Below are 19,818 nucleotides of genomic sequence, written 5' to 3' on the forward strand. Positions count from 1 at the left end.
CACTGCTAGGAGTTCAGAGAGAGATGATGAAACATCATGCCATGTGCACTGCTAGGAGTTCAGAGAGAGATGATGAAACATCGTGCCATGTGCACTGCTAGTTCAGAGGGAGATGATGAAACATCGTGCCATGTGCACTGCTAGTTCAGAGAGAGATGATGAAACATCGTGCCATGTGCACTGCTAGTTCAGAGGGAGATGATGAAACATTGTGCCATGTGCACTGCTAGTTCAGAGGGAGATGATGAAACATCGTGCCATGTGCACTGCTAGTTCAGAGAGAGATGATGAAACATCGTGCCATGTGCACTGCTAGTTCAGAGGGAGATGATGAAACATCGTGCCATGTGCACTGCTAGTTCAGAGAGAGATGATGAAACATTGTGCCATGTGCACTGCTAGGAGTTCAGAGAGAGATGATGAAACATCGTGCCATGTGCACTGCTAGTTCAGAGAGAGATGATGAAACATCGTGCCATGTGCACTGCTAGTTCAGAGAGAGATGATGAAACATTGTGCCATGTGCACTGCTAGTTCAGAGGGAGATGATGAAACATCGTGCCATGTGCACTGCTAGGAGAGAGAGATGATGAAACATCGTGCCATGCGCACCACTCCCCATCTTTGCAAGGGCACAACAGAGATCGGGGAAGGAAGAGGAGGGGGCGAGGGGAAAAACCTATCTCCTCTTACCTCTCCTGAATTGTGTCTCTCCCCACCTCTCTCTCTCTCACCACCCAACCTTATGTGAACAAGGACATTACAAACCTATCTCCTCTTACCTCTCCTGAATTGTGTCTCTCCCCACCTCTCTCTCTCTCACCACCCAACCTTATGTGAACAAGGACATTACAAACCTATCTCCTCTTACCTCTCCTGAATTGTGTCTCTCCCCCACCTCTCTCTCTCTCACCACCCAACCTTATGTGAACAAGGACATTACAAACCTATCTCCTCTTACCTCTCCTGAATTGTGTCTCTCCCCACCTCTCTCTCTCTCACCACCCAACCTTATGTGAACAAGGACATTACAAACCTATCTCCTCTTACCTCTCCTGAATTGTGTCTCTCCCCCACCTCTCTCTGTCTCTCACCACCCAACCTTCCTATGTGAACAAGGACATTACAAACCTATCTCCTCTGACCTCTCGTGAACAATGTGTTTCTCCCCCACCTCTCTCTCACCACCCACCCTATTCATGTATACAAGGACCTTATGTGTTCAGAGCAAAGCAGATCAACACTGTGTTTGTAATCTGTACTGTCTTCATGTATGTCTTCGTGTGTTAATGTACATGCGAGTGGACATTAATTCCTTCATTTGTGTGTGTGTGTGTGTGTGTGTGTGTGTGTGTGTGTGTGTGTGTGTGTCTGTGAGTGAGTTAGTGAGCAAATGAGTGTGATAGTGTGTGTATGTGGAAACTTATGTCTACAAGTGACGCTGTCTGATCAGTCTGTGTGGAGAGGTGTTGGTACAGCCTGCCAAGTGCATGTTTCTGTATCAGAAAAACAAAACACAACCTCCACAAAAAGCCACAACAAATGACGCACAAAAAGCCACAACAAATGACGCACAAAAAGCCACAACAAATGACACACAAAAAAGCCACAACAAATGACGCACAAAAAAGCCACAACAATGACATCCTCCCTATATTCACAACCCAAACAACCTGATCCCAAGCTTTTTTTTTCATTTTTGTTTTCTTTCCCAGAATACAAACATGGCCTCCAAATCCAGACATGTAATGACTCACAAAGTTTCAACACATCACACACTTTCCCCTAACACCAACTGTTAGCACTGCTAAGACTGGCAGACACGACTGTACCTTCCATTATGTCATGGGCAGTTCCGTGTGTGGGTCACTTATATCCTTTTGTTTAATTGTAAAATTTACCCTAGTTTTCCACAACCTATAAGAGTTCTTTCACGTTTCTTCTGATTAAAAAAAAAAAAAGTAAAAAAAGAAGAAAAAATGCATGCCTCCACTGTACCCCAAGCATTCATTTGCAAAAAAAAACAGAAGATGAATCTATTTTCCTGTCCTTTTTGGGGCATGAATAGCAGTTACAAGCAGGTGTGCAACACAAGGAAAAAAAATTAACAAACAAAAAAACCCTGTGATAACAGTTTGATTAAAAATGACAGGTTATGAGATAAAGTTTTGTACTCAGGTCTGCACAAATGTTCGTTCAAAATACACTCTTTCCTTGTGTCTCTCTCTTTGTTTCACTCTCTAGCAAAAATGAATCTTTTCCACACAATATCACACTCTCTCTCTCTCCATCTTTCAGATTAGGTTTTTTTGTATTTGCATTCTCCCTCTCCGTCCTTCCCTCTCATGTTTGCCCCCCCCCCCAACCCTCCCCCCCCCCCTCCCCCCACACTGATGTCCCTCCCATAGAACTACTGTCACAAAAAGGTGTTCACATCCTGTCCACATTGTTGTTCAGCAATGACAACCGCTGTTGCACTGGCCACTAAGGGCTATAGATCCACCCACCAATCACCAAGGGCTATAGATCCACCCACCAATCACCAAGGGCTATAGATCCACCCACCAATCACCAAGGGCTATAGATCCACCCACCAATCACCAAGGGCTATAGATCCACCCACCAATCACTGATACGTAAAATCACATGCAACATCTTAGCAACTGGCAAATGTTTTAAAAATAAAATCACCTTTTCAGACAATTACCCTGAGCCAGGATTTTAAGACATCAATTACCCCTAGTAAGACATCAATTACCCCTAGCCAGGATTTTAAGACAATAATTACCCCTAGCCAGGATTTTAAGACAATTACCCCAAGCCAGGATTTTAAGATGATTACTCACAACAGGAATTTAAAATGATTGCCCAGTACAACTCCTTTGTCTGTCCATGTAAACTGCCTCTCACAGATCATCATCCTGCAATGACAACCCCCCCTGGCCCCATACAGTTCACCCCCCGCCCCCCTCTCATTCCTCAGTTCATCATTGTACTTCTCACATTCTCTTAACAAAAGCTAAGAAATGATTATGCAATGGAAAGCTAAAGAATACACCTTAAGTCTGCATAGTAAAGAAATAGATAACTTGAAAACAATAGACACACACTGAAAACAAACAGACACACAAAAAACCCCCAGAATGTTTACACCTTTAAAGGAAATGGAAAGCTGACAAATGATAATTCACAAGATTGACAGGGACAGAAAAGAAAAGACTAACATGTGATGACATGGTCAGTTGACACATGAAAGAAGCCAGAAAGCTTCAAAACAATACACTACATTCGCATGGCGAGGAAGAGGAAAGCCAACACAATGATAAAATGCCAAGGTCACACAATTTAAACAGGTGGAAATCTAACAAATTACAGACACAAGTTCACACAGACAGGTATATCTAGAGGAGCTGGAAAGCTCAGAAATAATAACATATTGACCTTCATGTATTAAAGAACAGTCAGGAAAACAAAGAAATGAAAACACACTGTTTACATGCACATGGAGCCAGGCAGCTAGGAAATGACTACATCAGGTTCACATCGTAACGGAACCAATCATACACTATCAAAAGGAACCATCCAACCATTATCATCACTAAATTCACATAACATAGGACAGGAAAGTGTCCAGATACAGTTCTCCATGGAGTTCTTACATAAAAGAAGCTAGAAAGCTTGACGCAACGACAATACTGCCCAAAATAAGTTTCACAATGAATGAAACACACTATGTAACACATTAAGCTCACACAATTAAAGCACAGGCAGAGACTAGTTTGAAATAAATATCAATCAAAAACAGAAGACCTCCACTGTCTGTTCCACCAAAGTTCTGATCAGCCACCTAGTCAAACACTCCTCTCTGGCAGTCAACCAGGCAGTGTGTCAGGCATCAGGTGGTCAACCACCTCAAACACTCCTGTCTGACAGTCAATCAGGCAGTGTGTCAGGCATCAGGTGGTTAGCCACCTCAAACACTCCTGTCTGACAGTCAATCAGGCAGTGTGTCAGACATCAGGTGGTTAGCCACCTAGTCAAACACTCCTGTCTGACAGTCAACCAGGCAGTGTGTCAGACATCAGGTGGTTAGCCACCTAGTCAAACACTCCTGTCTGGCAGTCAATCAGGCAGTGTGTCAGACATCAGGTGGTTAGCCACCTAGTCAAACACTCCTGTCTGACAGTCAATCAGGCAGTGTGTCAGACATCAGGTGGTCAACCACCTCAAACACTCCTGTCTGACAGTCAATCAGGCAGTGTGTCAGGCATCAGGTGGTTAGCCACCTAGTCAAACACTCCTGTCTGACAGTCAATCAGGCAGTGTGTCAGACATCAGGTGGTCAACCACCTCAAACACTCCTGTCTGACAGTCAATCAGGCAGTGTGTCAGACATCAGGTGGTTAGCCACCTCAAACACTCCTGTCTGACAGTCAATCAGGCAGTGTGTCAGACATCAGGTGGCCACTAAATGAGGGAGGTGGAAGAACAGAAAAGGGAAAAAAATGTCACAACAGGAAGGGAAGCTGTGTGCACACACCCCACGCAGCACTGACTACCAACTGCCAACCAGCATGGAATGACTGTCCACCTGCCTGACCCCCACCCCTCCATCCAATCAAATCACACAAAGGACCTTATCATGAGGAATAATCAGCAAGAGATACTTTTGCAGCAGTAATGGTGGTATATGTTCACATCAGAGTCTGTACACTGGGCAAGCTACATCTCCCTTTCAGTTGTCCCCAACATTATATATATATATATTATATATATATATATATATATATATATATATATATATATATATAGAGAGAGAGAGAGAGAGAGAGAGAGAGAGAGAGAGCTATAAATATTCTATTGCACCCATTCATTGGAAATTAGAGACATTAAGTTAATGGACCAAACAGACAGGCAAAAATAAAAATCACAAAATGGTTTAAAAAAAAACAAAGCCAAAAAGTACATATTCAAGCACACTCACAGCATGTCTCTTTGTCAGGCAGTTATGTACACACGCTGTCTTTCCCACACACTGTCTGCAGGTTACTGAAGCAGCAGCAGCAGAAGAGTGCTGTGAAGTGGGCTGAAAGAGGTGGTGGCTGGACAGCAGGATCCTTGGAGATTTGGGTCACATGGCAATAATGATAAAAACAGCAATAATGCCACTTTACACATGTCACAGGTATCATCTACATCTACATCCCTTCCAGTCAGCTCCATTGTTCTGACGACAGTGGTCCGGCACGGTGATGGATTCACTCTGTCATTCACATCATTTCCTGTTGGAGGAACAGTGACCGTCAGAGGAACAGAGGTGGGGGTTGGGGAAGAGGCCAGGGGAGGTCACTGGGGGGTTGGTGACCTGCCAGATGATGAGGTGGGGGTGGGGCACAGGGGAGGTCGCTGGGGGTGGTAAGGAGTTCCAGGGGAGGTCACTGGGGGGTGGTAAGGAGTTCCAGGGGAGGTCACTGGGGGGTGGTGAGGAGTTCCAGGGGAGGTCACTGGGGGGTGGTGAGGAGTTCCAGGGGAGGTCACTGGGGGGTGGTGACCTGCCAGACGATGAGGTGGCTACGGTCCAGTTTGCTGAGCGACTCAGGCTTCACCTCCTCTACCTCCACCACTGGCTCTGCTGAGGCGTCCTCCTCGTCCCCTGCTGTCAACATCACCACACCACTCAACATCACCACACCACCACCACATCACCACACCACTCAACATCAACACACCACCACCACATCACCACACCACTCAACATCACCACACCACCACCACATCACCACACCACCACCACTCAACATCACCACACCACCACCACATCACCACCACTCAACATCACCACACCACACCACTCAACATCACCACACCACCACCACATCACCACCACCACACCACTCAACATCACCACACCACCACCACTCAACATCACCACACCACTCAACATCACCACACCACCACCACCACTCAACATCACCACACCACCACCACTCAACATCACCACACCACTCAACATCACCACACCACCACCACATCATCACCACTCAACATCACCACACTGACACCACTCAACATCAGCACACCACCACTCAACATCACCAAACTGACACCACTCAAAATCACCACACCACCACCACTCAACATCACCACACTGACACCTCTCAACATCACATTAACACCACTCAACATCACCACATTGACACCACTCAACATCACCACACCACCACTCAACATTACCACACTGACACCACTCAGCATCACCACATTGACACCACTCAACATCACCACATTGACACCACTCAACATCATCACCACACCACCACTCAACATTACCACACTGACACCACTCAACATCACCACATTGACACCACTCAACATCACCACACCACCACTCAACATCACCACACTGACACCACTCAACATCACCACATTGACACCACATCACCACACCACCACTTAACATCACCACACCAACACCACTCAACATCACCACACTGACACCAATGTGATGATGTTGAGTGGTGGTGTGGTGATGTTGAGTGGTGTCAATGTGGTGATGTTGAGTGGTGTCAGTGTGGTGATGTTGAGTGGTGTCAGTGTGGTGATGTCAGAACAACACACACTGTCCATCCCACGTCATATCACTACCACTGTCTACTTCAGGTCAGTGGTGGTGTGGTGATGTTGAGTGGTGTCAATGTGATGATGCTGAGTGGTGGTGTGGTGATGCTGAGTGGTGTCAATGTGGTGATGTTGAGTGGTGTCAGTGCAGTGATTTGAGTGGTGTCAGTGTGGTGATGTCAGAACAACACACACTGTCCATCCCACGTCATATCACTACCACTGTCTACACCTTCAGGTCAGAACAACACAATTTGTCCATCCCACGTCATATCACTACCACTGTCTACACCTTCAGGTCAGAACAACACACATTGTCCATCCCACGTCATATCACTACCACTGTCTACACCTTCAGGTCAGAACAACAGACACTGTCCATCCCACGTCATATCACTACCACTGTCTACACCTTCAGGTCAGAACAACACACACTGTCCATCCCACGTCATATCACTACCACTGTCTACACCTTCAGGTCAGAACAACACACTCTGTCCATCCCACGTCATATCACTACCACTGTCTACACCTTCAGGTCAGAACAACACACTCTGTCCATCCCACGTCATATCACTACCACTGTCTACACCTTCAGGTCAGAACAACACACACTGTCCACCCCACGTCATATCACTACCACTGTCTACTTCAGGTCAGAACAACACACATTGTCCATCCCACATCATATCACTACCACTGTCTACTTCAGGTCAGAACAACACACATTGTAATCCCACCATCATATCACTACCAGTGTCTACTTCAGGTCAGAACAACACACATTGTAATCCCACATCATATCACTACCAGTGTCTACTTCAGGTCAGAACAACACACATTGTCCATCCCACGTCATATCACTACCAGTGTCTACTTCAGGTCAGAACAACACACATTGTAATCCCACCATCATATCACTACCAGTGTCTACTTCAGGTCAGAACAACACACATTGTAATCCCACATCATATCACTACCAGTGTCTACTTCAGGTCAGAACAACAGACACTGTCCATCCCACGTCATATCACTACCACTGTCTACTTCAGGTCAGAACAACACACATTGTAATCCCACATCATATCACTACCACTGTCTACACCTTCAGGTCAGAACAACACACTCTGTCCATCCCACGTCATATCACTACCACTGTCTACACCTTCAGGTCAGAACAACACACTCTGTCCATCCCACGTCATATCACTACCACTGTCTGCTTCAGGTCAGAACAACACACATTGTCCATCCCACGTCATATCACTACCACTGTCTACTTCAGGTCAGAACAACACACACTGTCCATCCCACGTCATATCACTACCACTGTCTACACCTTCAGGTCAGAACAACACACACTGTCCATCCCACGTCATATCACTACCACTGTCTACACCTTCAGGTCAGAACAACACACATTGTCCATCCCACGTCATATCACTACCACTGTCTACACCTTCAGGTCAGAACAACACACATTGTCCATCCCATGTCATATCACTACCACTGTCTACACCTTCAGGTCAGAACAACAGACACTGTCCATCCCACGTCATATCACTACCACTGTCTACACCTTCAGGTCAGAACAACACACATTGTCCATCCCACGTCATACCACCAGCACACAACAGGAAAGGAGCTATAACTAGGCAAAAATCAGTGTGGAAAAAGAGTAATGACTAGGGTATCATTTCCCAAAGGTAACTAAAACCAAATTGACTAAAAAACCCAACAAAAACCCCAAACAAACTTCACTTAAATGACTGAAGTTTGACTATAACTTGTCTTTATTGACTGAAGTTTGACATTAATGATTGAAGTTTGACTGTAACTTTACTTTAATGACTAAGTTTGACTGAATGTGAATTAATGACTGAAGTTTGCCTTAACTTGAAATAATGAGTGAAGTTTGACTTAGCTTGAATTAATGACTGAAGTTTGACTTTAACTTGACTTCAACGACTGAAATTTGATTTTAACTTGACTTTAATGACTGAAGTTTGACTTGTTTCAGTGACTGCTTCTTTGACGACACACACACCACACACACACAAACCCAACACACAACAACAACCAAACAAAAAACACCAATAAACGAAAGCCCAGGGAGGCCCACAGAAGAGGGAGAGAGGCGAAAGAGGGGGGCAGAGAGTGGTTACCCATCCTGAAGTCCACGTAGCCCTCGCCCCCTGACAGGATCAGCTTGCTGTTGCTGACCGGCGCCGGTGTGGCCTCCAGACGGGTCCGGTCAGACTGCACACTGGACGCGTCATCACAGGCCGCGCTCATGCCTCTACGCTGTACACCTGGCGACATAGGTACACTCTGATCAGGTGCACGTCTTTTACCACACATGTCTTGTGTGTTTTACCACACAGGTTACATGTCTTGTGTCTTTTACCACACAGGTTACATGTCTTGTGTCTTTTACCACACAGGTTACATGTCTTGTGTCGCCTTCAGTCTTTTACCACACAGGTTACATGTCTTGTCTTTTACCACTCAGGTTACATGTCTTCAGTCTTTTACCACACAGGTTACATGTCTACACAGGTTACATGTCTTCAGTCTTTTACCACACAGGTACATGTCATCACAAAACAACAACCACCACCCCCTTTCCAATCATCATACTTCACATGTACCTATATCATCACCATTATCATAGACTGAATACTGACCACATCACAAAACAACAATCACCACCCCCTTCACATGTACCTATATCATTGCCAGCATTCATACAGACAGTAGAAGAACATGTGCAAAGAAAATCTTACTATGACAGAACATTTTGTCTGAGTGTTGACATCTGAACACATTATTCAGAGTAGCGGGGGAGGGGGAACCAAGCATCACAAAACACACTTTAAACTGTTTCCTTGAACAATTAACATTCAACCATGTCATCAACACATAAAACAATCTGACTATATCTAGCATTGACAGCTCACTCTGGAGACAGATTAAGTCAGACTCACTAATTACCATACCCTCACAAACATCCATGACTAAGGAAAGTCTGCTGCCAAGTCAAACATGAAGACCACTATAACTGAACCAAATATCTTTCAAATTGTTGTCAGTTAGCCAGATACCTCAACAGTACCTGTCACAAAGACAAACATCTAGAGATTTGCAAAGCAGAAAAAGATTTTGGTAATCACCAGACGCCAAACATGTAAAAGCTACTGCCAGAAAGGTAAGTTTTTCTGTAAACTAACATGTCAAGTTTTGCTGTTTTTAAACCAAACATTTCAAACTTTGCTGTCTGTAAAACAAACACATTAAGGTATGCAATTTGTAATACAAACTTGTTCACATTTCCTGTCGACAAAACCAACATGTTTAATTTTGTTGTTTATAAATCAAACGTATAGATTTGCTGTCTTTTATCAAACATGTGAAGCTCTGCTGTCTAAAAAAACACACCAAGTATGTCAAAGAATGCAACATATCAACATATGTCCAAAACTATGTCAGTTTGCTGTCTATAAACTAAATGAGTAAAGGTTAGTTAACTATCTAAAAACCAGACATTCAGCTTTACGGTCCATTATGACAAAAGATACATAATACATTCCAAGTTAGTAACCGCTACAGTTAGCAGAGAATATACTACATGTAGTGTATATATTAGTATAAACACTAAGCAACAACTACAAACCCTGTTCATATTTAAGAAGGTGCACAAACACTTAAGATTTTTTAAAGAAGAAAAGATCATTATAACAGCAAGAATACCAATATGCTGGAAGTGGAAAACAGCTTCAGCAGTGTGGGAGTGGAGGGGGGAGGGGGGAATAGCAGCATATAATTATCCAACAAGTAAAGCACACAGCCATTTGGCCCTAGGTCATGATGTGGAATATAATTATCCAACAAGTAAGTCAAGATGTGAAATATAATTATCCAAGAAGTAAAGCACACAGCCATTTGGCCTCAGGTCAAGATGTGGAATATAATTATCCAAGAAGTAAAGCACACAGCCATTTGGCCCTTGGTCAAGATGTGGAATATAATTATCCAACAAGTAAAGCACACAGCCATTTGTCCCTAGGTCATGATGTGGGGTATAATTATCCAACAAGTAAATCAAGATGTGGAATATAATTATCCAACAAGTAAAGCACACAACCATTTGGCCTCAAGTCAAGATGTGGAATATAATTATCCAACAAGTAAATCAAGATCTGGAATATAATTATCCAACAAGTAAAGCACACAGCCATTTGGCCCTAAGTCATGATGTGCAATATAATTATCCAACAAGTAAGGCACACAGCCATTTGGCCTCAGGTCATGATGTGAAATATAATTATCCAACAAGTAAGGCACACAGCCATTTGGCCTCAGGTCATGATGTGGAATATAATTATCCAACAAGTAAATCAAGATGTGGAATATAATTATCCAACAAGTAAGGCACACAGCCATTTGGTCTCAGGTCATGATGTGGAATATAATTATCCAACAAGTAAAGCACACAGCCATTTGGCCCTAGGTCAAGATGTGGAATATAATTATCCAACAAGTAAAGCACACAGCCATTTGGCCCTAGGTCAAGATGTGGAATATATTATCCAACAAGTAAAGCACACAGCCATTTGGACCTAGGTCAAGATGTGGAATATAATTATCCAACAAGTAAAAGCACACAGCCATTTGGCCCTAGGTGGAATATAATTATCCAACAAGTAAAGTACATAGCCATTTGACCCTAGGTTAACATGTGGAATATAATTATCCAACAAGTAAAGCACACAGCCATTTGGCCCTAGGTGGAATATAATTATCCAACAAGTAAAGCACACAGCCATTTGGCCCTAGGTCATGATGTGGGATATAATTATCCAACAAGTAAAGCACACAGCCATTTGGCCCTAGGTGGAATATAATTATCCAACAAGTAAAGCACACAGCCATTTGGCCCTAGGTCATGATGTGGGATATAATTATCCAACAAGTAAAGCACACAGCCATTTGGCCCTAGGTGGAATATAATTATCCAACAAGTAAAGCACACAGCCATTTGGCCCTAGGTCATGATGTGGGATATAATTATCCAACAAGTAAAGCACACAGCCATTTGGCCCTAGGTCAAGATGTGGAATATAATTATCCAACAACTAAAGCACACAGCCATCTGGCCCTTGGTCAAGATGTGGAATATAATTATCCAACAAGTAAAGCACACAGCCATTTGGCCCTTGGTCAAGATGTGGAATATAATTATCCAACAGTAAGTCAAGATGTGGAATATAATTATCCAGCAAGTAAAGCACACAGCCATTTGGCCCTAGATCAAGATCTGGAATATAATTATCCAACAAGTAAAGCACACAGCCATGTGGCCCTAGGTCAAGATGTGGAATATAATTATCCAACAAGTAAAGCACACATCTGATGTCAGCAGTGCTCATTCAACAAACCAAACACAACTTCCTGATCTTCATGGGGGAGAGGTTCGGGTCTTGCATGCCCATGACTCGTCTCCCATATATGTAAGAGTTTTCTCTCCCCCTGCCCCCTGAAGACCGATACTGGCTGTTTGATCACAGGCAAAAGGCTGTCCTGACGGCCTGGGACAGCATGAATATTTCATGGAGGTGACAAACTTGCAGAGCCCTGGGCCGGTGCTCATGGAAATGGATGGCGGGTGGGAGGGGGCAGCGATGGTGGCCCTGATTATTGATCTCCTCTCCAATGCATGCCACATGCGCGCAGGGCGCTGGCATTTGGGAGTCCTCTGCCTCCCCCACAGTCTGCTAGCAGTTGGATCCGATGTGTGTGGGAGAGAGGGGTGGGGGGTTGGGGGGGGGGGGAGATTGCAGTCCAAAACTCAATCCGACAGTTTACGTCCCGAGAGAAACGGGGGAGGAAATAGATGGCACAGTGTGTGTCCCACTGGTCAAGGGAAAGAATTAAAAGGTGCAACAACCATCAACCCTTCTTCCTTCCCTGCCCCCCTCTGGATTTCAACACAACACAACGTAACATGTGCTGTGGAATGAATAAATGAATATTCTTATTTCCCCTTTTTATCTAAAGTGAGAACTATTGAACTGCAGTGTGTAGTGTGTGTGTGTGTGTGTGTGTGTGTGTGTGTGTGTGTGTGTGTGTATGCCCTTGCACGTGTATGCTCATGCACGTGTGTATGTGTGTTCATACAAAGAGCATGTCTCTGTCTGCTAACACCCATCGTGGGCGGTGAGGGAATCAGAACAGCCTGAAGCTGTACATCATGTCAGTGTTACCACAGAACCAAACTGTGAGGGAATCAGAACAGCCTGAAGCTGTACATCATGTCAGTGTTACCACAGCACCTAACTGAGGGAATCAGAACAGCCTGAAGCTGTACATCATGTCAGTGTTACCACAGCACCTAACTGTGAGGGAATCAGAACAGCCTGAAGCTGTACATCATGTCAGTGTTACCACAGCACCTAACTGAGGGAATCAGAACAGCCTGAAGCTGTACATCATGTCAGTGTTACCACAGCACCTAACTGAGGGAATCAGAACAGCCTGAAGCTGTACATCATGTCAGTGTTACCACAGCACCTAACTGAGGGAATCAGAACAGCCTGAAGCTGTACATCATGTCAGTGTTACCACAGAACCAAACTGTGAGGGAATCAGAACAGCCTGAAGCTGTACATCATGTCAGTGTTACCACAGCACCTAACTGTGAGGGAATCAGAACAGCCTGAAGCTGTACATCATGTCAGTGTTACCACAGCACCTAACTGAGGGAATCAGAACAGCCTGAAGCTGTACACCATGTCAGTGTTACCACAGAACCAAACTGTGAGGGAATCAGAACAGCCTGAAGCTGTACACCATGTCAGTGTTACCATATCACCTAACTGTGAGGGAATCAGAACAGCCTGAAGCTGTACATCATGTCAGTGTTACCACAGAACCAAACTGTGAGGGAATCAGAACAGCCTGAAGCTGTACATCATGTCAGTGTTACCACAGCACCTAACTGTGAGGGAATCAGAACAGCCTGAAGCTGTACACCATGTCAGTGTTACCACAGCACCTAACTGTGAGGGAATCAGAACAGCCTGAAGCTGTACATCATGTCAGTGTTACCACAGCACCTAACTGTGAGGGAATCAGAACAGCCTGAAGCTGTACATCATAACATGTCACAGAGAGAGAGAGAGAGAGAGAGAGAGAGAAAGAGAGAAAGAAGGAATAAGAGAGACTACCAAGACAGAGACAAAAGAGAGACATATAGGGAGACAGAAACATACAGAAATAGAGAAACAAAGTCAGATGCTGGGAAACCTGAAAAAACCCACCCAATCAAACAAAAAACAGCACCAAAACGCCAAGGACACAAAAACAATGCTATATGGATACACACAAACAATGCTATATGGATGTACATAAACAATGCTATATGAACGTACACAAAGTGGCAAAAACAGCACCAAAACGCCAAGGACACAAACACAATGCTATATGGATGTACACAAAGCGGCAAAAACAGCACCAAAACGCCAAGGACACAAAAACAATGCTATAGGGATGTACACAAAGTGGCAAAAACAGCATCAAAACGCCAAGGACACAAAAACAATGCTCTATGGATGTACACAAAGCGGCAAAAACAGCACCCACCACCACAAAGCCCAAAACAACAAGAAGAGAAAGCAGACAGTGCCAAGCCCCAAACCCACACATGCAGCCTGCAACAAAAAACTCCAAACCACAGTACCTGCATGCTGCCAGGGATGCTTGCCTGAGGCTGAACACAGCAAACACAACAAACACAATGCTTCCCTGTTGCTAAAAAAACAGTTAAACAACAAAACACACACACACACAATTCACATGCAGTCCTGTACCTAAATGCTGGCTTGTGGATAAACTTAAGGGGGAAAAAAAGCACACACAAAAAACAACAACAACAACAACAACAACAACACACACACACACACACACACACACACACACACACACACACTGCTTGCCTGCTGTTTAAAATTATACATGCAAAACACATCGCTTGTCTGTGGCTACAATTCAGAACATTCACTGTTTGGTGAAAGTGTTAAGACAAATGCTTTGTCTGTGTCTAAAATTGTAACAAACGACACCTAAAAATCAGAACAGTGTTGTACCTGTAGTTAACACACACACACACACACACACACACACACACCTCTCGCCTGTATCTAAACTCTTGACAAACAAAACACAATGCTTTGGTGGAATGTCACTGATGGTGAAAAGGAGAGGGTTGGCGTTTAAGAAATATGGAGAGAGACAGAGAGAGAGAGAGAGAGAGAGAGAGAGAGAGAGAGAGAGAGAGAGAGACAGAGACAGAGACAGACAGAGGCAGAGACAGACAGTCAGAAACAGAGATACACAGACTGAGAGAGAGAACGAACGAACAAACGAAAGAACGATCGAAATTTTATTTTACGAGGGTAAAGGAGTAAGCACAAAGTACTTGTTTACATCCAGCCCTCTGGACAAGAATAATAATTAAGGAAAAAAGCGATAGTCAATTCACAACACCAACGTCAAAATTACATAAGCATGTGCAAACATAAACATAGAACTTATGTACAATACAATATCGCGATAGATGAATAACAACGAGGACAATAGGGTAGGGGCGTGGTAGAGAGCAGAAAAGAGAGAGAGAGAGAGAGAGAGAGAGAGAGAGAGAGAGAGAGATTAAAGAGATTAAAAAAACTTTATTACTCAAGGATAAAGATTTTAGGCATCGCCTTGTCTTCCAATCTGTCCTTGTGACAACAATAACAACATTAACAGAGAGACAGACAGACAGACAGAGAGAGAGATACAAAGAGAGACAGACAGTCAGAAACAGAGATACACAGGCTACGAGAGTGAGAGAGAGAGGGAAAGAGAGAGAGACAGACAGACAGAGAGAGAGAGACAGAGAGAGAGAGAGACAGAGACAGAGAGAAGACAGGGAGATGTATAAGGGCATCAGCCATTATTTTTCTGTCAGTCCCACAAACTACACACATGATGATACATTCCTGGCCAGGAAGGCAGTGGCAGAGGGTAGAGAAGGAAGAGCGGGGTGGGGGTGGGGGGTTGTGGGGACGGATGAGGGGGGAGAGGAGGGGGGGGGGGGAGAGCCATAAACCACCTGTCTGGTGTGCAGAGTGGGAGGGGGGTGAGTGGTGGTGGTAGGGTGGGGTGAAAAACACAACACACAAACACAAAACCTCTCTAAATTCTTGGGACTGAAGACCGGAATATATTGCAATGAAAACATCAGAGATGTATATATGTGAAATGAGGGGTAGGGCGTGGGGGTGATGGTGGGGGTGGGGGTGGTGTGAGTGTGTGAATGGGGGAGGTGGACCAGGGAGGATTTGAAAACTGGAAGGAGGGCAGGGAAAAAAACAGGAAGATGGGGGAAGCTGGAATGAACGGAAGTTCAGAAGAAGCATTTCACAGAGAGACAAATATATATATCGGGTGCGCCCCCCCCCTCCGCCCCCCCCCCCACACACACACCCTCAAAAAAAAAAAAAACAAAAAAAAGTGAACCGCTTTTTGACAAGTATTTTCTCTGTGATAGTGAAACCGAATTCATTGAAAAATTTCACACAGTAACCTTAGGGTGTCATCAACAAGTCTGCAAAATATCTAAAAGTTCGGACGCAAATTATGTGAGTACTGTCAAATTCAAAACAGCATGTCAAAAAATCCAATATCAGAGCTATGCAATGTGACCTTCATCATGTTCATGCCTGCTGCCAGGTGTTGGCATCTGTCAATCAGTGTCAGTCTAAAAATAGCCTGTCTGGGTGTCAAGTCTATTGATTTTTTTTTTGATTTTTTTTTATTTTTTATTGTCGTCTGTATCCAAAATCAGTTCTGTCCAAAGTTTCAATTTGGAAGGATCAACCATGCCTTTGAGTGAAAGTGGTTACTATTGAAAACTGTTTCAAGGAGAAAGGCTGGGGTGGAAGAAGGATCGTAAAGGAATTTCCTGGCAAGGGGTGAAGTCATGTCACTGTAAACAGACTTATCGCTAAAATACACACTACAGGGTCAGTAGCACGTAAAATTGGCAGTGGGAGACCCAAGACTGCATGTTCGGAGGAGAACAAGGACCGTGTTGAGGAACTGATTCAGAAAGAAAAAGACTTTACGTTAGAGATTGCTAAAAATCGAAAACAACAACAACAAAAAAACAAAACAAAAAACCAACCAACAAACAAAACAACAACAACAAAAAAAACCCAAACAAAACACAAACAAACAAACCAAAAACGATCGCGTTTATGGGAAACGGAAACGATAAATTCAGCCATCTCGCCTCTATCATAAGACTTCTAGATTTTCAAAAACGATAATGGTTTCAGCTGGAGTATCCTGGAAAGGAAAAACAAATATTCATTTTACTGACACTGATAGAGCCAAGGTTAATAGTGAAAGCTACATTCAGTTATTGGGTGACTATCTTCTCCCGGATTGTACGCGTCTTTATCCTAGAAACAATTACATGTTTCAGCAAGATGGGGCTCCTTCACACACAAGTAGGATAACCCAGGCCCATGTGGAGGAGGCTACACCAGAATTCACCAAGAAGGATGGATGACCTCCACAAAGTCCTGACTGTAACCCAATGGATCATGTCATATGGGACTCTCTGAAGGAGAAAGTTTACCGGGGAGGCGTTAAAGGACAGGTTAATTATGTCATGAGAGGAGATATCGGTAGAAGAAATACGTGAAAGCATTTCTGCTTGGAAGAAACAGCTTCGTTTAGTCGTGGAGGAAGATGGAGGCCACAATGAGCATAAACTGAAGTGAGTGAGCTTTCCTCTGATACTGGATTTTTTGACATGCTGTTTTGAATTTGACAATACTCGAATAATTTGCGTCCGAACTTTTAGATATTTTGCAGACTTGTTGATGATACCCTAAGGTTAGTGTGTGAAAATTTTCAATGAATTTGGTTTCTCTATGACAGAAAAAATACTTGTCAAAAAGCGGTTAACTTTTTTGGGGACACCCGATATATATCTCAGGGTGGTGGTGGTGGAAAAGAAAAGAAAAACAAAACAACAGAAAGAACAGATCATGGAAAAATCTAACATCATATTGTGGTACGTGAGTGAGAAGAGAGAGAGAGAGAGAGAGAGAGAGAGAGAGAGAGAGAGACAGACAGACAGACAGACAGACAGACAGAAATAGATAGACAGATAGAGAGAGAGACAGAGAGTGACAGACATACATACAGACAGAGAAATAAGGGACGAGATGGAGGAAGCAGGCGCACATAAAATCAAGAAGCAACTCAAACATATCGAACACACACACACACACACACACACACACACTGATAGATAGAGAACCAAACAGAAACAGCTGGCTGTACAGGCTAACAACACTGACGCCCGATGCTTGTAGTTAGCGATAATGACGGCAGGTGGTATCAATTATGGATAGACCGTGATGCTTTCTCCCCCAAGACCCCCGGCATCAAACAACTTGACTTTCTGGGCCAATGCCAACAGCTTATTACACTCAGCTCCACCCGGCGATCTAAATGATGCTTTTCCACAATGATATATACTTTGGCTCAGCTATCTTACTGATTATAACACACACACACACACACACACACACACACACCTCTTTTAACCCCTCCACAAATGGATACTGAATGGCAACTAGATGGCACGTTTTACGTACAGTTAGACAAATGTACAGAAGAGAAGACACACACTTTATTGTACATCGGCCATAGGCCATTATATAAATACAAGGGAAGGGGCCAGGGTCTGGGGTCAGGGTCTGGGGGGCAGGGTCTAGGGTCTGGGGGTCAGGGTCTGGGGGGCAGGGTTTGGGGGCAGGGTCTGGGGGGCAGGGTCTGGGGGGCAGGGTTTGGGGGCAGGGTCTGGGGGGCAGGGTTTGGGGGCAGGGTCTGGGGGTCAGGGTCTGAGGGTCAGGGTCTGGGGGGCGGGGTTTGGGGGGTAGGGTTTGGGGGGCGGGGTCTGAGGGTCAGGGTCTGGGGGCAGGGTCTGGGGGGGCGGGGTCTGAGGGGCAGGGTCTGGGGGGCAGGGTTTGGGGGGCAGGGTCTGGGGGGCAGGGTTTGGGGGGGCGGGGTCTGAGGGTCAGGGTCTGAGGGGCAGGGTCTAGGGGCGGTGGGGGGGGGGGGAGGTCGGAGGGGGTACAATCTGGATAAACACATCAACAGCAAGGACACTGTACATTATGAATTAGCAGGCTGGCAAATCTCAACAGAATTCCACATGCTGATAAAAAGTCGTATGGGATGTTTTGGTTATAAATGATCATTGTTCAGCCGGCACAAATTCAAAGGCTGACAAACTTCTTTAACGATTACACACACACACACACACACAATAATAATAATAATAATAAACATGTTTATAATGTACATCTGACATTTCTTAAGCATTTTAACACCATGTTTGTAGTGTTATTATAATCTTATACATTCACCAATATCGACAAATCAAATATATAGAAGGTATGAAATCAGTGTTGAAAGCATCAGTTCAGTAATCACCATTGATCATACGAGACCTTTTCTTGATATCATGAAATATATATTTAGACAGATAATGCCTATGTGCGCCATAGTCTGCTTGGAGCAATATGCAAGTGGGAACTTTCTTTGAATCTTAGGAAATTTTTTTCCCTTAGATCTGCATACACTGCTCATTCAAACAAAGAATGTAATTCATTTTCAGTTTTTGAGATACAAAAGGGGGCAGCATCTTTTCTGGTTCTAATTGCTGTAACAATGGATATTATTACTGACAGGAAGTACACCAAGCCTGATCTGAGAGAGCAACTCTAAAGCAGTAAATACCAGTATTTTCTCTCTCAAAGACAATCTTAAATGATTGATAATGTGAATATCTCTCTTTGTCTCCAATAGCCCTGGACCATTCCTGAATGTCGACCAGACGTTGTTTGAAAATATGAAGGAACAATTGAACATCCCCAGACCATTGTTGTTGGCACACAATACTGACACCACAGGGAGAAAGACGAAGAGGAGAGAGAGATGAAGTATTCAGAGAAGTGGGATAGTGAATTAAAGGGGCTGTCAGAGAGATGAAGTATTCAGAGAAGTGGGATGGTGAATTAAAGGGGCTGTCAGAGAGATGAAGTATTCAGAGAGGTGGGATTGTGAATTAAAGGGGAT

At 44.1% G+C, this 19,818-nt stretch overlaps 1 protein-coding gene across 16 annotated transcripts in view; it reads right to left on the reverse strand.

Moving 5' to 3' along the window:
• Positions 1-5,427: 5,427 nt before the first annotated feature.
• Positions 5,428-19,818, reverse strand: part of LOC143283900 (C-Jun-amino-terminal kinase-interacting protein 4-like) — a 161,254-nt gene continuing 146,863 nt past the window's right edge. For 11 of the 16 annotated variants that reach the window (XM_076590313.1, XM_076590307.1, XM_076590306.1 and 8 more), the window contains 3 exons: positions 14,357-14,386; positions 8,784-8,930; positions 5,428-5,656 (listed from right to left, as the gene is read on the reverse strand). In XM_076590313.1, coding sequence (XP_076446428.1) covers positions 5,535-5,656; positions 8,784-8,930; positions 14,357-14,386 — 299 coding nt within the window. In that variant the 3' untranslated portion in view covers positions 5,428-5,534. The remainder of the gene's footprint in view (positions 5,657-8,783; positions 8,931-14,356; positions 14,387-19,818) is intronic. The other 5 variants (XM_076590314.1, XM_076590312.1, XM_076590309.1 and 2 more) reach the window with 1 other exon arrangement.

The sequence above is a fragment of the Babylonia areolata genome, chromosome 7 (genome assembly GCF_041734735.1).
Source record: "Babylonia areolata isolate BAREFJ2019XMU chromosome 7, ASM4173473v1, whole genome shotgun sequence".
NCBI classification, from domain to species: Eukaryota; Metazoa; Mollusca; class Gastropoda; order Neogastropoda; family Buccinidae; genus Babylonia; species Babylonia areolata.